Raw genomic sequence first — 18,296 nt, forward strand, 5'->3', positions numbered from 1 at the left:
TCCTAAATTTGTAGACGACTTTAAATGTAAGAGATTACTGAAACCACAGTTGTGCAGTTGTAGGCCTACACCTCATGCTCACATGTTGCACTGCAAGGAGGGGGGTGGGGGTGAGGGAGTGGGGGTGGGGGTGGGGGTGGTGAGCAGCTCTATATCATCCACCTGCCCTGTCTAAAATTCACTTGCCTCACAGACACAAATTATCCTTGCACCTTTGTCCTGTGCTTATGTTTCTCTCTGTCTACAAGAAGCTGAAGGAACAAATGAAGGAGCAGGAGCAGCAGGGCTACTGGCAGGAGAAGGGCCGATGGGTGGGTTATGAGGAGAGCTTTGACCCTCAAGCGCAGGTGTGGGTGCCCACTCCCATCTCTTGCCTCACCTTCAGGAGCCTTATCCAGCTCAGACACACCATGAGCCCAGGTCAGTGAGCAAAACATGAGCATTTACAGGTTTTTTTTTTTTACACTATTTATAATTATTTTCAATTTTCTGAAGTGCTTTACTTTTATAGGATTTAAAGGTACTGATATTTTATGTAAATCCATGCTGTGTCACACTCCTCCCTGTTACAGTGTGATCAAAGGAAAACTGTGCTGCAGTCTATACTTATATTCCAGTTTACTAAATGCTTTGCTGATTTAGATTGTTGTTGCAAAATATCATTATCAAAAAAGCTATTTTAGATTAGCATCTGTAAAATTCAGTCTTAGCCAACCTGACACATATAGCTTTAGTTCTAGTGCTTCTTTAGTGGCTTTTACTTCTAAAGTCCCTTCTTAAACCACAGCAGCAGTTCTTTCCCTTTTATTGAACATGACCACATATGTTTCTAAATTGTGTTTGCCAAGGTGTGACCATTTTAGACTGTGAGGAGAAGACCCTGGATACCATCACAGAGAAGATGGTCAGTGAGATGGTTAACAAGAAGGAAATCAGGTCAGGAGATCGGGAAGGAGTGCTGAACTCTCTGCTGCAAAACCACAGGTATCGTCTGAGACACCATCCACAAATACAAACACAAATACAAATGAAATACACTCAGGCATTCAGCCGGCTATTATCCAAGACTCCAAAAGGAAAAGACTGCATTAGCTTGCTCAGAGTGGTTGACACTATTGTAGCTGTTGTGGAATCCAAACTATAATTATGAATCATCATCCCTGACCATCAAACCCTTTTGTCTGCCTGTTGAATCCTTTATTATACACAGACAATGGACACTGTCATAACTGTTTTGTGCGGTGCAGTCTGAGAGTTAAATCACAAAGATAACAAAATAAGCATAACAAACCCTCTGATTGTGAGAACACCCACTGGGTAACAAGTCAGAAAGCTTGTGGTCCCAACCTCAAAATAGGTCTGGACCATAGCTTTATTCATTTAAAGCTATGGATTGTTGTTTTTATACTTTGATATTTTTTGTGCAGAATAAACAAAATACAATGTGAAAAAAACATTCTTGATATCCATAAGTCAACACAGTTAGGTTATTATGTCAAAATTTCAACTTAAGGACTCATTTATTACATTTCTAGCAATTTCTCTTAAAGTTTTTCAAATATTGAATAGGTCATTTTGTGCATTTGAAAACTCCTGTTTTTTCTAAATAAACTTAACAATATTACAAAAAAAGTTTCAATCAAATATGACATTTCTACCACTTTTCAGTCTTGTTTTCTTTTCTTTTTTTTTGTAAACTATTCAATGAACAGAGAACTACCAATGAATAGTTTACTGTTTGTAGTTTGCCGCTGTAGTTTCAGTTATGGGTCACAGAGACAATGACAGTGACGTGCTGCTCTCATTTCAGCCAAACAACTGACCCAGAAAGCCAAATGTTGACTGGGACTGACCTGCAAAAGTTTTCTGTCAAGGAGAGAGTAAGTTGTCCCACTGGTATTATCATTTATTTAAGCATAACTGACAAAAGCAGCATGTTTAAAAGTTGGTTCTGTTGCACAAAGTCTTGAATAGAAAAGTCTTTTTTCCTTTCTGCCTTACCTTAGACTGATGAATCTGAGCATGTTGAGGCCTCCATGGTGCTAGTGGGTAAGCTGCTTTTTTCATGTTTGATGTGGAGTACAGTGTTGGTGTTTACATTCTGATTGCTGCACACGTGTACCTAATGCAAAAAGTGTCAAATTACAACAACAGCAACCTCAAGGCGCAACAATATTAGGGAGAAATCCACAAAAATCAGACAAACACCTATGAGCAAGCAACCGGCAAGAGTGAGAAGGAAGAACTCTCTTTTAAGAGGGAGGAACCTCCAGCACAACCAAGCAGTTAATGCACACATGCATAGACTGTGACCTTTGGCCCGCCCCCATAGTTCAGTATCCCTGGCAGTGACATTGTGGATGGTAAACAAATGGATAAAGAAATGGTATTCTGAATGGCAGGTTCAGCTTTAAAGCTTTTCCAGATGGTTTCCTTGATAGGACCAAGGTTATTTGAGTTGATCTGAACTAAGTTACCACCATAGTACATTGAGTCTCAAGCACACAGCTGATGCAGAGAGCCTTCCTCCCCCACACCAAAGGAAAAGCATGCTGGATAGCTTTCAGCTGAGAATCTAAATTGAAAAAAAAAAAAACTTTCAACAGTGAATAAGTACATGGGTGGCTTTAGCTTGCAGGCAGTTAGATTGTGTGGGAGTACATGGTTAAGTACACTTTTGGTGTATTTTATGACCATGCAGCATCTCTGAGGTTCTTCTGGAGAATATTCTGGGCCTTAGTATAAACATAAATGTGAATAAAGAAAATGGATTTGTCCATAAGAATATAAGAAACATGAAAAATGTCCTGTTAAGGTACATTTAGAACAGATGAAAAAAAAATCTGTGATTAATATGCAGTTAAACGCAAGTTAACTAATGCAGGGTCCTCTTTTGACCAGGAACCCTGGATTTTCTGGAGAAGCCCACAGCTGTCTTTGTGCGTCTGAAGGAAGCAGTAGCACTGGACTCAGCGTTGGAAGCCCCAGAGCCTGTACGCTTTGTCTTTCTTCTGATTGGCCCCAGCAGCAGCAACATGGACTACTATGAGACTGGGCGTGCTATGGCAGCACTAATGGCTAATAAAGTGAGTTGACTGAGGCTTTTAAAAGACAAAAAATACTACTCAGTGCAAAAACAGCATTCAAGTCTTCGCTCTCTGTTCAGGCTCTTTCAGCAAAAGAGAAAGTAGCAAGGGTTAATGTGGCTTAACGGTGACATTACTGAGAAGAAAGCAGAAAGCTTAAGAAATATTTTTCCTCTTTTGTGACTTTTTTTTACTCACATTTGTGCTCTAAAGCAATTTCATTCCAATCTAGGTTTTTTTGTTGCAACTGTAACAGGCAATTACCAGTGGTATCATTTTTCAGGAAACGTATTACTCCGTCACATCAAAGGACATCGACAATTATCTTTTTTTCTTTAATTATACCGAGGCACATCCAGAGGCAATTGCCTATGGATGGCTTTATCTTGTTTTAGATTGTTTCCACTGCCCCCAAGTGGCAAAAGGAGTTATTGCAGGTTGCAAGTCCAAGTTCAAAATGCAATTTAAATGAGCCAACACTAAATAAAGTTAATTGAACAAAGGTTTTAATATTTTTTTCTATTTATTTATCATCCCGTGAAATAATATTTGATTAACAGTTTCTATTGGAAAATTCATTTTTAAGAAAGAATCCTGCAATCTTCAGATTTCATATCTGTCTCTGCTCAATCTGTGCTAGGTGTTTAATCAGACAGCCCTTCAGGCAAAGAGTGCTCGAGAGCTGATCAACGCTGTGTCCAAGTTCATGGACTGCAGCATCGTGATCCCACCCACCGAGATCAAGAGTGAGGCGATGCTCAGCTCAGTCATCAACTTTCAGAAGAAACTGCTACAGGACAAACTGCAAAGCTATGACCTCGTCAACAACGCCAAAGTTTGCAGTGGTGAGTCATACGCATTTACCATGTTGGCTGACATTTTAACTAATAAGATAAACAGATTATTTGTTTGCCAGCTTTTAGTTTCTTATTTGGATAACTATTTGGGATCTGATAGTGGCTTAAGCTCAGATTTCACATTTTCCCCAGATTCAATCGTTTCCAGACCTCCTATTGAAGATCCCCTTTCTCGTACTGGTCGACCGTTTGGGGGGATGATTCGAGACATAAAAAGGCGCTACCAGTACTACAAGAGTGACATCACCGATGCTCTAAACGCACAGGTCCTTGCTGCCATCATTTTCATCTACTTTGCTGCCCTGTCTCCTGCCATCACATTTGGAGGCCTCCTGGGTGTGTATGACTGTGGTACCATTTTTTTTTCTTCTGTTTTTTGTATTTTTGGAGATCCTATAAATTGTTTTTTTATCTTTGCCTGTAGCTTATAAGGTGGACAACATGATGGGTGTGCCAGAGCTCCTCATTTCCACCAGCATTCAGGGAATTATATTCTGCTTTGTTGCCGCGCAGCCCGTCCTGGTTATTGGGTTTTCTGGTCCACTGTTGGTATTTGAGGAGGCCTTCTATGCAGTGAGTTAAAAAGCCTTTTTATTAACCCTAACAAACATTACAACTCCATTATTGTCTTTTTTTAATTCAATTAATATTTTTTCATTCATTAATACTACATTCAAATCATCATTCATTTCCATCATTCAGTTCTGCAAGTCCCAGGGCATTGAGTATATTGTTGGGAGAGTTTGGGTGGGAGCGTGGCTGGTCGTCATTGTGGTGATCATTGTGGCCCTTGAGGGCAGCTTCCTGGTTCGCTTCATTTCACGATTCACCCAGGAAATCTTCTCCATCCTCATCTCCCTCATTTTCATCTATGAAACTTTTGCCAAACTTGGGAGGGTAAACAATCTTTATTCATTACACACACACACACACACACACCAATCAGCCACAATTTTAAAACTTCAAGCCAAATATTGCGCAAGTTACTCTCATTCCACAAAAATAGCTCTGACTTACCGGGGCAAAGAAACAAGACCTCTGGGGACCCTGTGGTGTCTGGCACTGGGTGTTTGGCATCAGGTCCTTTTGGTCTTATTGGTTGTAGGCCTAGAGTATTGGATTTAACACATGACTTTTTACATCATTGGTGCAGTGCTGTTCAACTGATCTTTCAGTGGTTTTATTTATTGTGGCTAAAAAGTGTGTGTCACATGTTGTAATAAAATCTGAAACATTTCTCATCTGCGATTTATTTGTTGAACATAAGCCGTCATTTTCACCTATGCTCTTGAACTTTTCTTTAGATCTTCAAGGCGCATCCACTAATTCTAAATTACGAACACGTGAATGCAAGTGCCGAGTATCCCTGGCACCCAAAGGTCGAAGAGATTGTCACGTATGACAATTCTACCGGCAACAAAACTCTAATTGTCAACACCATCAAGCCATCTTACCCCAACACAGCCCTGCTCTCTATGTGCCTCATGATGGGCTGTTTCTTTATTGCTTACTTCCTGCGTCAGTTCAAGAACGGGACATTCCTTCCTGGAAAGGTGAGCTCATGCCCAGAAGGTTTCACTCCATTTATGAGGTCACCTTTACTTTAAAATAATAGGATTAAAAGAAACCAAATGAAATGAAATGAAATTCAAATAGTAGACTTGATGTCGGTGATGTGTGTTTAACAGATCAGGCGTTTGATCGGTGACTTTGGTGTTCCTATTGCCATTGTCCTCATGACGCTTGTGGACTACAACGTTCAGGATACGTACACTCAGGTTAGCGTGTGACTCCAAACTACAAAGGCACACTCATAAACATGAAGCAATAATTTAAAGTAAAATGCATCGAAATATATGAAAATCAAAGGTTTATTTGTTCAAATGATTCATCTTTACGGAAAAGAAGCTTGGTATAAACTCAATGTTTACCAATTAACTAAATTTAATTTGACCAGATTCCATTAAATTTAATGTTTACATTGTAACAAAATTACATGGAAAATTTAAAGTGGATTTAGGAAGCAGCTCGAACCATTAACTTTTTTATACATGTTGCAGTGTAACATATTTGAAAATGTTGTTGTTTTTTTTCTTTATAGAAACTAATCGTTCCCAGAGGTCTGACGGTGTCCAATCCTGAAAAAAGAGGCTGGCTCATCAATCCTTTCGGAGAGCACAAACCTTTCCCTGTGTGGCTGATGTTTGCTTCCTGCATCCCAGCCGTGCTTGTGTTTATTCTCATCTTTCTGGAGTCTCAGATCACAACGTGAGTCATCGTTGGTCTTATTAGCTGACACGAACCATAGAAAAAGTGACAATTCATGACTTTAATGAGCGTCTCCCTTCTTTATGGCTCTAAACAGTCTGATAGTGAGTAAACCTGAGAGGAAGATGGTCAAAGGCTCCGGGTTTCACTTTGACTTGCTGGTTTTAGTTGGCATGGGAGGCCTCAGCGCGATATTCGGTGTGCCGTGGCTCAGCGCTGCCACAGTGCGGTCTGTCACACATGCCAACGCTCTCACTGTCATGAGCAAAGGACCAAAACCGGTGATAGAGAAAGTGATGGAGCAGAGAATAAGCGGCATTGTGGTGGCCTTGCTTGTTGGTAGGTGCTGTCTAATCACCCAGTTCTGTCTACAAAAGCATTGCTAGACTTATACTTTGCATTCAAACTGATGTGTGTGTACGATCCTTTATCATTTATCTGAATGTATGCTTGTATCAAGGTCTGTCAGTTCTCATGGAGCCCATCCTAAAGATGATTCCCATGGCAGCCTTGTTTGGGATCTTCCTCTACATGGGAATCACGTCGTTAAATGGCATTCAGCTGTGGGATCGTGTGCAGCTTCTTCTCATTCCAAAGAAATACCATCCTAATGAACCCTATGCTACCAGAGTAAGCTTCTCATCACTGCATGATACATGAGGTCCATGGCGCTAGCATAAGCGGGGCAAACAGAAGGTTTCTCATGGGGAAAATAATGAAGTTGTGGTTTTGCAAGACTAAACACAATGAGATGTTACTGTGTTACCTATTATATTTATTAATTTTTACCCAGCTTGAGACTGTAGTGATAAAATCATGTTCTGTGTAAAACTGCTGGGAGGTATTTGCCAGATGCACATTTATATACCTAAGGCTATTTCTATGATTTAAATTTTATTATGCTTTTAATTTGTCCTTGAATTAGGCATGTGTTGGCAGGTTTCCAAAGCTACTTAAAATCGTCAGTTACTTGTGTTTGGCTGACGTCTGTCTGTCTTGGTTACAGGTGAGCACAGGACGAATGCACCTGTACACGGCCATCCAGGTTGTGTGTCTAGGAGTTTTGTGGCTTGTGAAGTCCAGTCAGATGTCTCTGGCGCTTCCCTTCATTCTCATCCTCACCATTCCTCTGCGCATGCTTATGACCGGGCATCTCTTCACCAAACTGGAAATGAAATGCGTAAGCTGAACGCTGTGGAAAGTTCAGACCTTTTTAGATGGTATGTGTGTTGCAGTGTGTTTAAAACGGTTCTTTCTGTGCTTGTGTTTCAGTTGGATGCTGATGATGCCAAAGTGACATTTGAGGAGGAGCCTGGGAAGGACGTGTACTGTGAATCTCAGATGCCATTGTAGATGTTTTTCATGACAGACTTTTTTAATGAATGGATATTTATTTTATAAGTGGCTTAATTTTTTTTCTCTTAGCGCAAAAATACTTAAAATGTTGGGGGTTTTCCACATACCTGTAAAACTGTTAAAGCCAACTGCTAAACTGTAAATTTAGCTGTTGTAAACTGCCACTCAGGTAAATCATTTGCATAACTGAACCTGGAAATATTCTCATTTACATGTTTTTACAAAAAAAGAGAAAAAAAGGATGTGCAAGATGTCAGAGAAGCAATTCTACATGTGCCTTTTGTCCAGAAGCAGAGAGCTTGAAAGCTGAGTGTAAAATTGTAGGTATAAAAGCTATAAAAGTTTGTTTTTTTCCCCAAACAACTGCACACTGAATGTAAAAAATGGACGCTTAAGTTATTATCTAAGAGCTAAAATCTGTATGAATATTGTGTAATATATGATGATAAATGATGTGTATACACTGTTGCTGGAATGATAGAAGAGCTTATGCTGGAAAGAAAAAAGGAGTGTGTGGCAATACGAGGAGAGATATAATATTGTGTATAAAGTAATTATATTGTGTGTTCGGCTTTCTTCTTTTCATATCTCTGTAATTAAAAAACTATCTTCTGTAAAAAAAACCTCTCCGCTTTCATTTTTACTAAGTGTTATTAACTTTTGCTGGAGACAGTTCTCTTTAGATTCTCTGAATTCCGGATAAACACTTTGTCCGAGACACCAGAAAAGGAGGCGTCGCCAATTCTCCAAGTACTGCTGTGTATTAATATTTATTTATATTAGTGTTAGCGGCTCAAGTTTGGGATGTTTGTGTTTTAGCTGTAGCGGAAGGAGATACAACCCCAATTCAAGAAAATCTGAAAATTGTGTAAAATGTAACTGGAAAAACAGAATGCAGTGATTTGCAAATCTTATTAGTGGTACTAAGAAGAAACAGCTGAAAGAACATTTTGTAGTTTATTTGATTTATAAGCTACAAAATGGTTTAGGGTAACTCATTTTTTGTGATCGTATAAAATGACAAAAAAAAAAAGAGTTCCCATTAATCTACCGTCTGATCAACAATCCACCAGATAAAGGCAGTGTTGCGCCAATTTGTGCAATTATTCGTGAAGACGACGAAGAAGAAGGGCGGGGAAACCCGTAGAAGAAGAAGAATGTCACTTTTCATTGGCTAGTTGGCACGCGTTTACTTCCTGCCCAACAGAGCAGCGTGTGTTTTACGCCTTGTTTCGTACTGTTGGGTGAGCAGCAGCAGTAAAGTAAAAACTTTTTAACTTAAGCTAGATCAGTCTGATAGCTTAGCGAACTAGCTAACTTTGCCACGCAGAATAACGTGGTTTAGTTTAAATGTCTGGGTAGTTTGTGTGCAGCCGGTACATCCAAGGACTTGTGTGAATGAAACAAGCTCTGTTTGAAACATGAGCCTCGCTGGAAAGAATGCAGAAGAGTCTGGTGGGTATATGCAGTTTTCTTCCCAGCATGAGAGTGCCTTTGCAAGCTCACATCTCGTTAATGGCCGTTGGATCCTTTGTCGTGGTTGACTGTGCTTTCTGTACGTGTGCAGGATGGTGCAAGAAAAACCTCCAGAAACTTCTCGCTGCAATGAAAGCCAACATCCTGGATGACAAGAAAGAGCTCAGTTATACCCATGGAGAGAGAACTCTAGACTGGGAGAAAGTGGCCTTCCCTCCTTTTTCTCCGGAGGAATGCAAACAAAAGTGGAAAGAGGTTATTCAGAAGGTGGGTCAAATTCTAACTTTAACTTAGTAACTTAGCTTGCATTTACTAGTTCAGTATCCCTAACTATTCTTTAGCAGATGTTCAAATCTTCAGTTTCACTTCAGCATTGCCTGTTTCACTGCTAAGAGCCAGACTTGAGCAAATATATGATTTACACTGTACATATCCTTGTTGTTTCTCAGATGCGGAAGGTTCGCAACCTCACAGAGCTCATTGTGGAAGCTGAAAGTGTCCTTTCTGATCCCCTCAATAACGCAAAGGTAGGTACTAGAGATGGCACGATACCACTTTAAGTCCGATACCGATATCATAAATTTGGATATCTGCCGATACCGATATGAATCCGATATAGTGTGTTTTTTAATCAATAAAACTGTTTTTGTTTTAATATCGTGCTGCATTTTGTATAAGTTCATACTCAAGTTTAAATAAACAACAACAGTAATGCTATTCTGTTATACCTGTATGTAAAAAATACACTGCACCCAAAATATTTCATAGTTCAGCAATACTGATCAATCTAATGACCTTAAACCTACTCCATCCTTCCTATTCTGGTATTTTAAAGAGTACTTAGTAGAAATATTAAGCAACTTAACTAATAGGGTTGCAAACTCCCAGCGAAAAAAAATAGGGAACCACCCTCCACCTCATGATGCTTAAAACACTTAAACTCCCAGAGAGCAGCCATTTGGCTTTTCTACCTATAAAACCTGGAGAGCAGCCAAATGGCTGGTAGGCTTTTAGCTAAGCTTTAGCTTCAGCCAAGTGGAAGCTAAATTGGCTAGTCATTCATATGTATATTAGGTTGTTACCTGGGAATTCTGGAGGGAGGGGAGTGGGGGTGTGTGATTGAGGGGGTGGGGGAGCTGCTAAAAGCTGTGCACTTCCTTTTATGTTTCATCTTGATGCATTCTCAATCATCCAGGGAAATAAATCTCCAAAAGTCACCAACTTGGAGTGTTTCAGTTTGCCATCTTAGGGAGAAATCAACACACCGTCTAAGAAGTTTTTGCGCGAGTGAAAGCGATGTGAAAAAAATTGTCCGTGGTAACATTTCTGCCCTTGTCTAGGAATGGTTCCATCAGCCTCATTACTACATTTTCAGAAAGTCTCTCCCCAGTGGGACGATTGGGGTCATTGCCAAGATATGGGAAGACATTGCAAATGTACTTGGATTTTAGGTCGCAAGCCACCCAAAACTTGATCCCAAACTTGTCAGGTTTACTTGCAATATACTGCAGGAAACAGCACCGAGTCTTTGATGGGAAAAGCTGTTCATCAACGGTGATATGTAGACCAGGGTTGTAGCACGTGATGCAGTTGGTGACAAATGATCCCCACACACTGGAAATTGCAGCGAACATGATCGACATGGCAGCACTGAATGCACATGTGCTGTATCAAGCATGCACCGGGACGAAGGAAAGACGGGTGGACTTCCTGGTGGAGCTTGCAAGAGAGTTGGCTCACTCTCATGTAGCTGCGAAGAAGGCAAGAAAAGAACAGTTGCTTTGGACACAACCCTCCACACCTAGCCCTGGAAAAAGAGCCATGTGTCAGGTCAAACACAAATGCAAGAACAATCATGCCACTGTGCGATGTGTTCACTGCTACAGATACACATGTGGTAAATGCAGACTACAGATACCATGGCAGTGCCAGGATTGTGAGTGATTGCTGAAAATGTTGAAATGTACTCACTCACTTTTTATTATTATTTGTAAATATGTGTACAAATGGTTGGTTTTTTGTACTGTTTTTATCAATAAATCTCAGCAACAAAGGACATACACCCATGTGTGTTGATTTCTCCCTAAGATGGCAAACTGAAACACTCCAAGTTGGTGACTTTTGGAGATTTATTTCCCTGGATGATTGAGAATGCATCAAGATGAAACACAAAAGGAAGTTCACAGCTTTTAGCAGCTCCCCCACCCCCTCAATCACACACCCCCACTCCCCTCCCTCCAGAATTCCCAGGTAACAACCTAATATACATATGAATGACTAGCCAATTTAGCTTTCGACGTAATCAACTTTAATTTGATGCAGTGTGGGGAAAAAATGCACAGAAATAAATTATTTTTCAAGAATAATTAAATAGATTCAACATCTTTCTTCAACAGAATTGCACACTGCACAGATGGTATCTTCCCAAAGGAAAAAGTACTATAGCTTACTAGGGTATATTAGACTTAATAGTTACTGTATACAGTAATGGACTGATATACATTTTACATCAGATTAAAACTCTGGGTGTAAGCTTCGGATAATTATTTATTAAAAGCTAGACATTTTAAATGAGAATAAGAAAGAAAAGTATGTCTTTGTGCCCCCTTTTCCCTGTTCATGCCCTATCGGCCCCCCTGGCTAAACTTTGCTAGATCCGCCCCTACACAGTTACCAGCTGTCAGCTACATAGAAAAAGATCCTGGTGTAGAAAGTAATATTAAATAAATTCTAACAACAGCTTATCAAACTTAAACGTGCTGCTGTTGTTCAGCCGCTGGTTTCCTCTTTTTGGTGCAAAGTGGGCCAAAAACAAACAAGAGAGACGGACTCGAGACAGAAATGCCGATCAGCTGATCATTAATCAGTTTCACGATTAATAGCAGCAGGACAGGGAGGGAGAGAAAAGAGGAAGTCGCTCCATATATCGGTTGTTAAGCTTAACGTGGGAATGCTTTACAAACATTTAGAGATGAACTTACACACTTGCTTTACTTCTCTCTGGGATCACTTCCTCGGAGATGAAATGCTGGTACACACAGCCGCTCTATCACGTGAGCACACTGCTCCGACGTGCTACGGTTATGAGCCGAGTTACGCTGTGTCGCAAGTTTTGTGAGGTGCTTTTTTGATATTTAATGGATCGGATTACATTTTTTATTTCTCTCCGATATCCGATCCAGTAATTTACGTCAGTATCGGACCGATACGTAATATCGGATCGGTCCATCTCTAGTAGGTACAGAATCATAACAATTTCTATACCTCCAGTTTGTGAATAAAAATGGCCTGTGGAAAGCTGTCTTTTAAATGTCATGTGAATCGCTTTATTTACAAAAAAAAAAAATGTTTTTTATCAAAAGCGCCTCCTCAGTCTTACGCAGGACCAAAATCCAAAAGTAATGGGCTGCTTTAAAGCTCTCAGTGAATTCCAGTGTGGTTCTGTGATAGGATGCCACCCATGCAACAAGTGCAGTTGTGAAATTTTGTCGCTATTATTTATTTATTTTTTTTGCAGAGTCACTCTCTAGACATCTCCAAACTTCTTATTCAGATTAGATCAAAAAAAGAGGGTAGAGAGCTTTGAAGAGTGCATTTCCATGGCTTAGCAGCTGCATCCAAGCCTCACACCACCAAGTGCAATCATTTTTCTCTGTGTGACAATCTGATGGATGAGTCTGGGTTAGGCGTTCAGTGTGGGGTTGTTCTCTGGCCCTTAATCTCAGTGACAGAAAAGTTTAGTGCTTTAGCATACCAAAGCAATTTGCACAATTTCATGGTCCCAGCTTTTTAAGAACAGTTTGGGGACGTCCCCTTCCTGTTCCAAAAAGACTGTTTCAGCCAAATAGACCGTTTGTACCATTTAATTTTTTACCTAGTAAAAGATTATGCTTGAAATGTTTACACAGCAAGCCATGTATGTGTACTGCAGAACAACAGCTGACTGTTATAGCATTGGAACATGCCATGGCTCTGGGCAGTATCTCCTTGGCCACATGGATTACACACTGCTGGTCAGGTGCATAGCGTTAAATGTGTATTCCTTTGTTGCTTGTACTTGCCCTCTACTGAGTATTCACATTTCCGAAAAATTAGCTCCATCCAGAGTACCCGAAGAGACCCATGCCCGTAAATACCTGGTATTACAAGGAAGTCTTTTCCAAGATTAAGAAGAAGAATCCAGGGATGAGCTGTGCAGGTTTGATGAAAATCGCAAGCAAAGAATTCAGTCTGCTCCCTGACAAAAAGAAGGTAAAGTATATCAGGAGCTGTCACTACAACACTGCCTGTTCCCATCGTCAGAAAAGCTCACATTTTAAGTCATGAATTATTTACTTTTTCAGGCATTTTATCTGGAGAAATACAGGAACGCATATAAAGAATTCACGAATAAGAGGGTGGAGTTGAGGTAAAAGACAAACATACGTTCCCAGCTGTGTATGTGTGGGATTGGCCCAGTAGGCTGCCTGTACAAGAAGAAGGGGGGGGAAAGCCAAACAAATGTTTTTGTCTTTCAGGGAAAAATATGGCAAATCCCTTCAGAAGAGCAAAAGGAAGAAGGTGGTCCCTGAAAGCACCAGTGAGTCAGAGGAGGACTTTGAGGGTCTGCCTGTCAAGCCACCTATGTAAGCCATACATACACACACTTGGCTTGGCAACTGTCATGTTCATTTTATTTATAGCCTATGGCACATTTAATCAGTTCTCTCCATTACATAAGCTGTCTTTTATAGGTTAAGTTTTGATATGTGTATTTGTTTCTGCAACACAGGCCCTTTATTTACTTGGTATTGATACCAGAAATTGGTGTATTGCATAGCTCTGGTTTTCTATTCAAATTTTATGTTTGTGTTCAGTGCGTATGTTTAGCGTATTAAGAATAAAGATTATACATGGGCACAGTAATGGTGCATTAGTTTAAGACAATATTTTGTTGTTGGTGTTCTAAGTGTTGAGTTTCTTGAACAAACATGCTGGAAAACTGCATTTCTGACTGCCTGTGTGATTGTGCGGCCTGTGTTTAATGCTAACTTTGATTTAATGTAGTTTAAAATCACATCTAGTCTTCTGTGAAGAGGCTACTGAGCATGTTTGTTTGTTTTCTGTGTGTATATCTGTAGAAGTGGCTACAATTTATTCTGCAAAGAGCTGATTGGTAGTATGAGTGTCCCAACAAGAGCCTACATAAAAGAGTGGTCCCAGAGGTGGCGAAATTTAAGTGAAAAGGAGAGAAAAGCCTACAACACACGCTCCAAAGAGGTATAGCAGCATAAATTACTTTTTTTATTTTGTGATGCAAAACAAAGTTTTGAAATCAAGGTGATCTTGTTGGGTTATGTTAATAATGTCTTGAAGCAGAGTTGAACATGTAGTTCATTCATTTCAGCTGAAGATGCGGTATGAAAGTGAGATGCATACGTATCTAATGGTAAGTTCTAAGATCATAGGTGCAGCATTGCTAACAAATCTCACGGGCTTTGTGTGAATGCTGACTTTATGTTGTATTCTCATCTTCAGAGTTTAGATGAGGAGAAGCGGAACAAGGTCCTCCGCAAAACAAAGATCAGTTTGCCTACAAAGCGTAAGGTGAGAGGACTGTTCATTGCAAGTAAATGGAAAATTCGTTTAATCTGGAAGGGCGTTTGGACCTCATGCTTTGCTCTTTATTATAAATAATAACAAATGTACAGACATGTGCAAAAGTGTTGGTTCCTTTCCACTGGGAAGAAAAAGCAAAAGACCAAAGGGGCAGGAGAGCTAGCTGAGTATGGCTTGGTCCTGTGTTCAGCACTGATGCAAGAATATTCATGGTTCAAATCCACTACCAGAGTGAAGGAATGACACATTGTCCTGTTAAGGTGCCAACACTTTGCCACTTTCATTTAACAGAACAAACATTTTTCTTTGATACTTTTGGGGAATTTGGAATTTGTCACCTTTTCAGCTATCTGTTGGCAATTGCCTCTAAGAGCTTTCTGTTTTCTGAGCTCTCTTTTCATTCATGTAAGTATTAACTGCGTGGCATTGAAATCAACACGTTTGTTATAAATCTGCAGATTTTCAAAAGGAAAACCAAGGAGAAAATACCCGGCGAGCCCAAGATGCCATCCATGTGAGCATAGTTGTCAAACTCACTCACCTTCAAGGATTAATTTTAACTCGACAAATGAAATCCTGAAAGACAATTTTTAATTTTATTTATTTTTATAGGTCTGTCAACGTGGCTTTCTGCCAGGATCAGATGAAAATTCTAAAAGAAAAAATCCCAAATGCAAAAGACCGCTTTGCTGCGGCCAACAAAAAATGGCATGAACTCTCCATAAAGGACAAGTCCCGGTACCAATTAAAAGTAAATGAAAAGCTGAGGAAATACTCCATCGAGCTGCAGGAGTGGTTTAAGGTAGGAAAATATTTATTTATAATTTTCATTTTTTTTTAAAGTTTTAATTAGTATTTAAATTTTCACACTTTTGTTTTAAAGACACTGACTCCAGATGAGCAGAATGAGTATCAAAAACAGAACCCTCGTGTGAGTACCTCAAAATTCAGTCTCCTGTTTTTGTCTTTTGTTTTCTAATATAATAACATTCCTATCCATTATTGCAGAAATTAAAATATCTTGAGGACACCTTACCAAAATATTCTGACAAGGACGAACTATTTTTGAAGCAGCCATCAGTAAGTCTGAATATTTATACAGCAAGCGCCAAGTAATACACCCACATGTTCAAGTTCATGCTCGTGATATGAATGCAGTCAAGTTATTCACAGGGTTTACTTATGACTCACATTTTTACATCATGCTTGAAGAGCTTCAGGTAAATGTCGGAGAAGTCAATGTAATATAGCAATGTATATTCAGGGGGAATGAGAATAAGTGATAATGGGAATAGTATAATTTGTATGATGAAGAAAATGTTCTTTAAGCTGCACTCTTCTAATTTTTTTGTATGTCACGCAGGACTCAGAAGACGAAATCATCGAGAGCAGCAGTGATGATGAAGACGACAACATACTGGACTTTGATGAGGTTTGTGAAATATTAGACCCTTTTTTCCTTCATGTTCCTTGTTATTAAAAATGATTCAGTCCATCTAAATATGAAATGTCCCCCGTTAATCTGCAGGATGATGACGACGAGGAGGAAGAAGATGATATAATGTTTGACATGTATTAATTGGTGATGAGATGGACAGCTGAAAAACCAAATGCAGAAAATTCAGATGCTGTTCTGAATTTGAAGAGAGGGAAAAGCCCTCGAGTGGGTGACAACAACCTCACAACCTCACATTCTTCACCGTCTAAGGGTTTGTTCTGACTTCCACACTGAAGCAAGATGGTTTATATTTACATGGACGCTGCAGCGATGCTTGGAATTTTAATCTGTCTGTTGTGTTGTGAATCATTTTTTGCAAGTTAATGCATTCAAATGATGAAACACACAAAACACACTGGGGTGTTTTCAGATTCCTTACAGAAGGAAGTTTTGCCAGTTTGCAGCCTTCTTGGCAATGCCTCCTGGCACTTACGTGTCCAATTATTTAACTTTACTCTCAGTGAACACTGGGGAGTAAAAACGCCGTGCATATCGTCGATCCATAAATTTCATTTGGGAATGTTGCCTGTCTGTGATGGGGCTAATACAGATGTATTCACGCCGACTGCCAGTTTAAAATCACTAGTTCGCCTACAATGTGTGTCTTTGGACTGTGGGAGAAATCTGGAGGTGATTCTTGCTGACCACGGAGGAGTCGAGCCTAAACATTCATGTTGTGATGTACTGTGCCAACCACTGGGCCACTGAGCTGCCTTGTGTCTCTAAATGTATAGTCTGATTAAAAACAGCTTAAATCGTTTCACTAGCTTTTTTTTTTTTCTTCACCCGTGGAAGTTCTGGTACTACTTCCACCTTTTTTGCAGTTACATACTGATTTTTCCTGCAGGTTTGAATTCAGGATTCAGTGTCTCAAATCTGTGTCTCCTGTAATTTCTGGTCTGTTTTATAGTCCATTTGAATGCTGTTTATGCTGCACACAGAGGTGGTGCTGAAAGAAAGATAAATATACTGACAGCACCTATATTTAGCTATTTTTGTAATGTGATGATATGTGTGTGTGTGTCATGTGGTTTCATAGAGAAGCCATTGTGAATTAGGGTGGCTAGATCCCTACAAAAGAAATGTGGGACCAAAACAGACAATTATATTTGCAAAGTTAATAAAATAAGAATAAATGGAAGCTGAAGATTATTATTATTATTATTATTATTATTATTATTAGTAGTAGTAGTAGTAGTAGTATGTTCTTGATAGTCTGTATTTGCCTGTATCCTGTTAATCCAGCAATTATACTGTCTGGTAACAATCTTTGGATTTCAGTCGGGATGGATCCATAGGTTGGTATGAAATGGGGAAAAATAACTAGCAAAAAAAGGACAAAAGGTATTTCTTACTAAAATGAAAACAGGCTTATCTTCATTTGACTATTAAAGAAAAAAGGGGGGGACGTCCCAGTTAAGAAGGTTCATCTTGTTATCAAACATGACTGGGAGGTTTATTATCAGTAGACACCTATTTGAGATAAAATGGTGTGATTTTCTGGATTTTTGATGGCCTTTTTTTTTTTTATTACGTCCCACGTGTTTTTGCGATAAATGCTGTAAGTCTGCCTAAAGATTTGTTTAATCTTGGCTGTAAAATTCAAATAACCGGGCAAAAACTAGGAGGGGTGGTGGGGAAAAAAGTGAAATAAAGGCACAGTGTAGCTCTTTGGTAAGCGGCGTGGGGGAAACACAGTCACATGCTGCCCTGGGAGGTAAACACTCGGTTGTAGTGATGTGTCGCGAACGAAATGGCTCTTAGAGCCGGATCTTTGACGTGCAGGATGCGAGCCGTGGGTTGTTGTTTTTTTTTCTTTTTCTTTCTCTGACCCTCTCTCTCTCACTTTTTTCCGCTTCAGGTAAACAATCTTTTTTTTTTTTATTATTATTTGAATATATATCAGTGTTTGTGTTAAGTGATCTATGGTAGCTCTGTCTTGGAAGTTCAGTTAACGCTAGAAATGTGTTTTGGAATTTGTACCTGCTTTGGAATTTGTATGTGCTTTGTCTCTAGAGGCCACTACATATATTTTTATATAAACATATATAAATAAACCACTTTTTTTACATTAGTAATTCATTTTGTGCATAATTTTATATTATTGTTAATAATAAATTAATTAAAGCAACAAATAAACTTGAAGAGCCGGCTCTT

The 18,296-nt window shown here is 39.4% G+C and overlaps 2 protein-coding genes across 8 annotated transcripts in view; both read left to right on the plus strand.

Annotated features, from left to right (window-relative positions):
• The window catches only part of slc4a1b (solute carrier family 4 member 1b (Diego blood group)), a 29,979-nt gene extending 21,789 nt beyond the window's left edge, over positions 1-8,190 (plus strand). For 3 of the 7 annotated variants that reach the window (XM_085416394.1, XM_085416396.1, XM_085416392.1), the window contains exons 3-18: positions 249-420; positions 849-984; positions 1,811-1,880; positions 2,007-2,049; positions 2,902-3,086; positions 3,727-3,931; positions 4,076-4,279; positions 4,368-4,516; positions 4,646-4,840; positions 5,248-5,496; positions 5,632-5,721; positions 6,045-6,211; positions 6,309-6,550; positions 6,672-6,841; positions 7,218-7,391; positions 7,484-8,190. In XM_085416394.1, coding sequence (XP_085272520.1) covers positions 264-420; positions 849-984; positions 1,811-1,880; positions 2,007-2,049; positions 2,902-3,086; positions 3,727-3,931; positions 4,076-4,279; positions 4,368-4,516; positions 4,646-4,840; positions 5,248-5,496; positions 5,632-5,721; positions 6,045-6,211; positions 6,309-6,550; positions 6,672-6,841; positions 7,218-7,391; positions 7,484-7,564 — 2,517 coding nt within the window. In that variant the 5' untranslated portion in view covers positions 249-263 and the 3' untranslated portion in view covers positions 7,565-8,190. Of the gene's footprint in view, positions 1-227; positions 421-848; positions 985-1,810; positions 1,881-2,006; positions 2,050-2,901; positions 3,087-3,726; positions 3,932-4,075; positions 4,280-4,367; positions 4,517-4,645; positions 4,841-5,247; positions 5,497-5,631; positions 5,722-6,044; positions 6,212-6,308; positions 6,551-6,671; positions 6,842-7,217; positions 7,392-7,483 lie in introns of those variants that run through there. The other 4 variants (XM_085416393.1, XM_085416395.1, XM_085416391.1 and 1 more) reach the window with 2 other exon arrangements.
• Positions 8,191-8,750: 560 nt separating this feature from the next.
• LOC146663576 (nucleolar transcription factor 1-like) lies at positions 8,751-17,964 on the plus strand. The gene is made up of 15 exons (XM_085416398.1): positions 8,751-9,022; positions 9,135-9,310; positions 9,493-9,570; positions 13,139-13,294; positions 13,387-13,451; positions 13,561-13,668; positions 14,164-14,302; positions 14,430-14,471; positions 14,561-14,629; positions 15,100-15,155; positions 15,254-15,443; positions 15,525-15,572; positions 15,650-15,721; positions 16,005-16,073; positions 16,170-17,964. Exons 1-15 carry the CDS (start codon positions 8,989-8,991, stop codon positions 16,218-16,220), a joined length of 1,353 nt encoding a protein of 450 aa, XP_085272524.1. The 5' UTR covers positions 8,751-8,988; the 3' UTR covers positions 16,221-17,964.
• The last annotated feature ends 332 nt before the right edge of the window (positions 17,965-18,296 follow it).

The sequence above is a fragment of the Rhamphochromis longiceps genome, linkage group LG8, assembly GCF_057381845.1.
Source record: "Rhamphochromis longiceps isolate RC_006_pf linkage group LG8, R_longiceps_female_GT1.1, whole genome shotgun sequence".
Taxonomy (NCBI): domain Eukaryota; kingdom Metazoa; phylum Chordata; class Actinopteri; order Cichliformes; family Cichlidae; genus Rhamphochromis; species Rhamphochromis longiceps.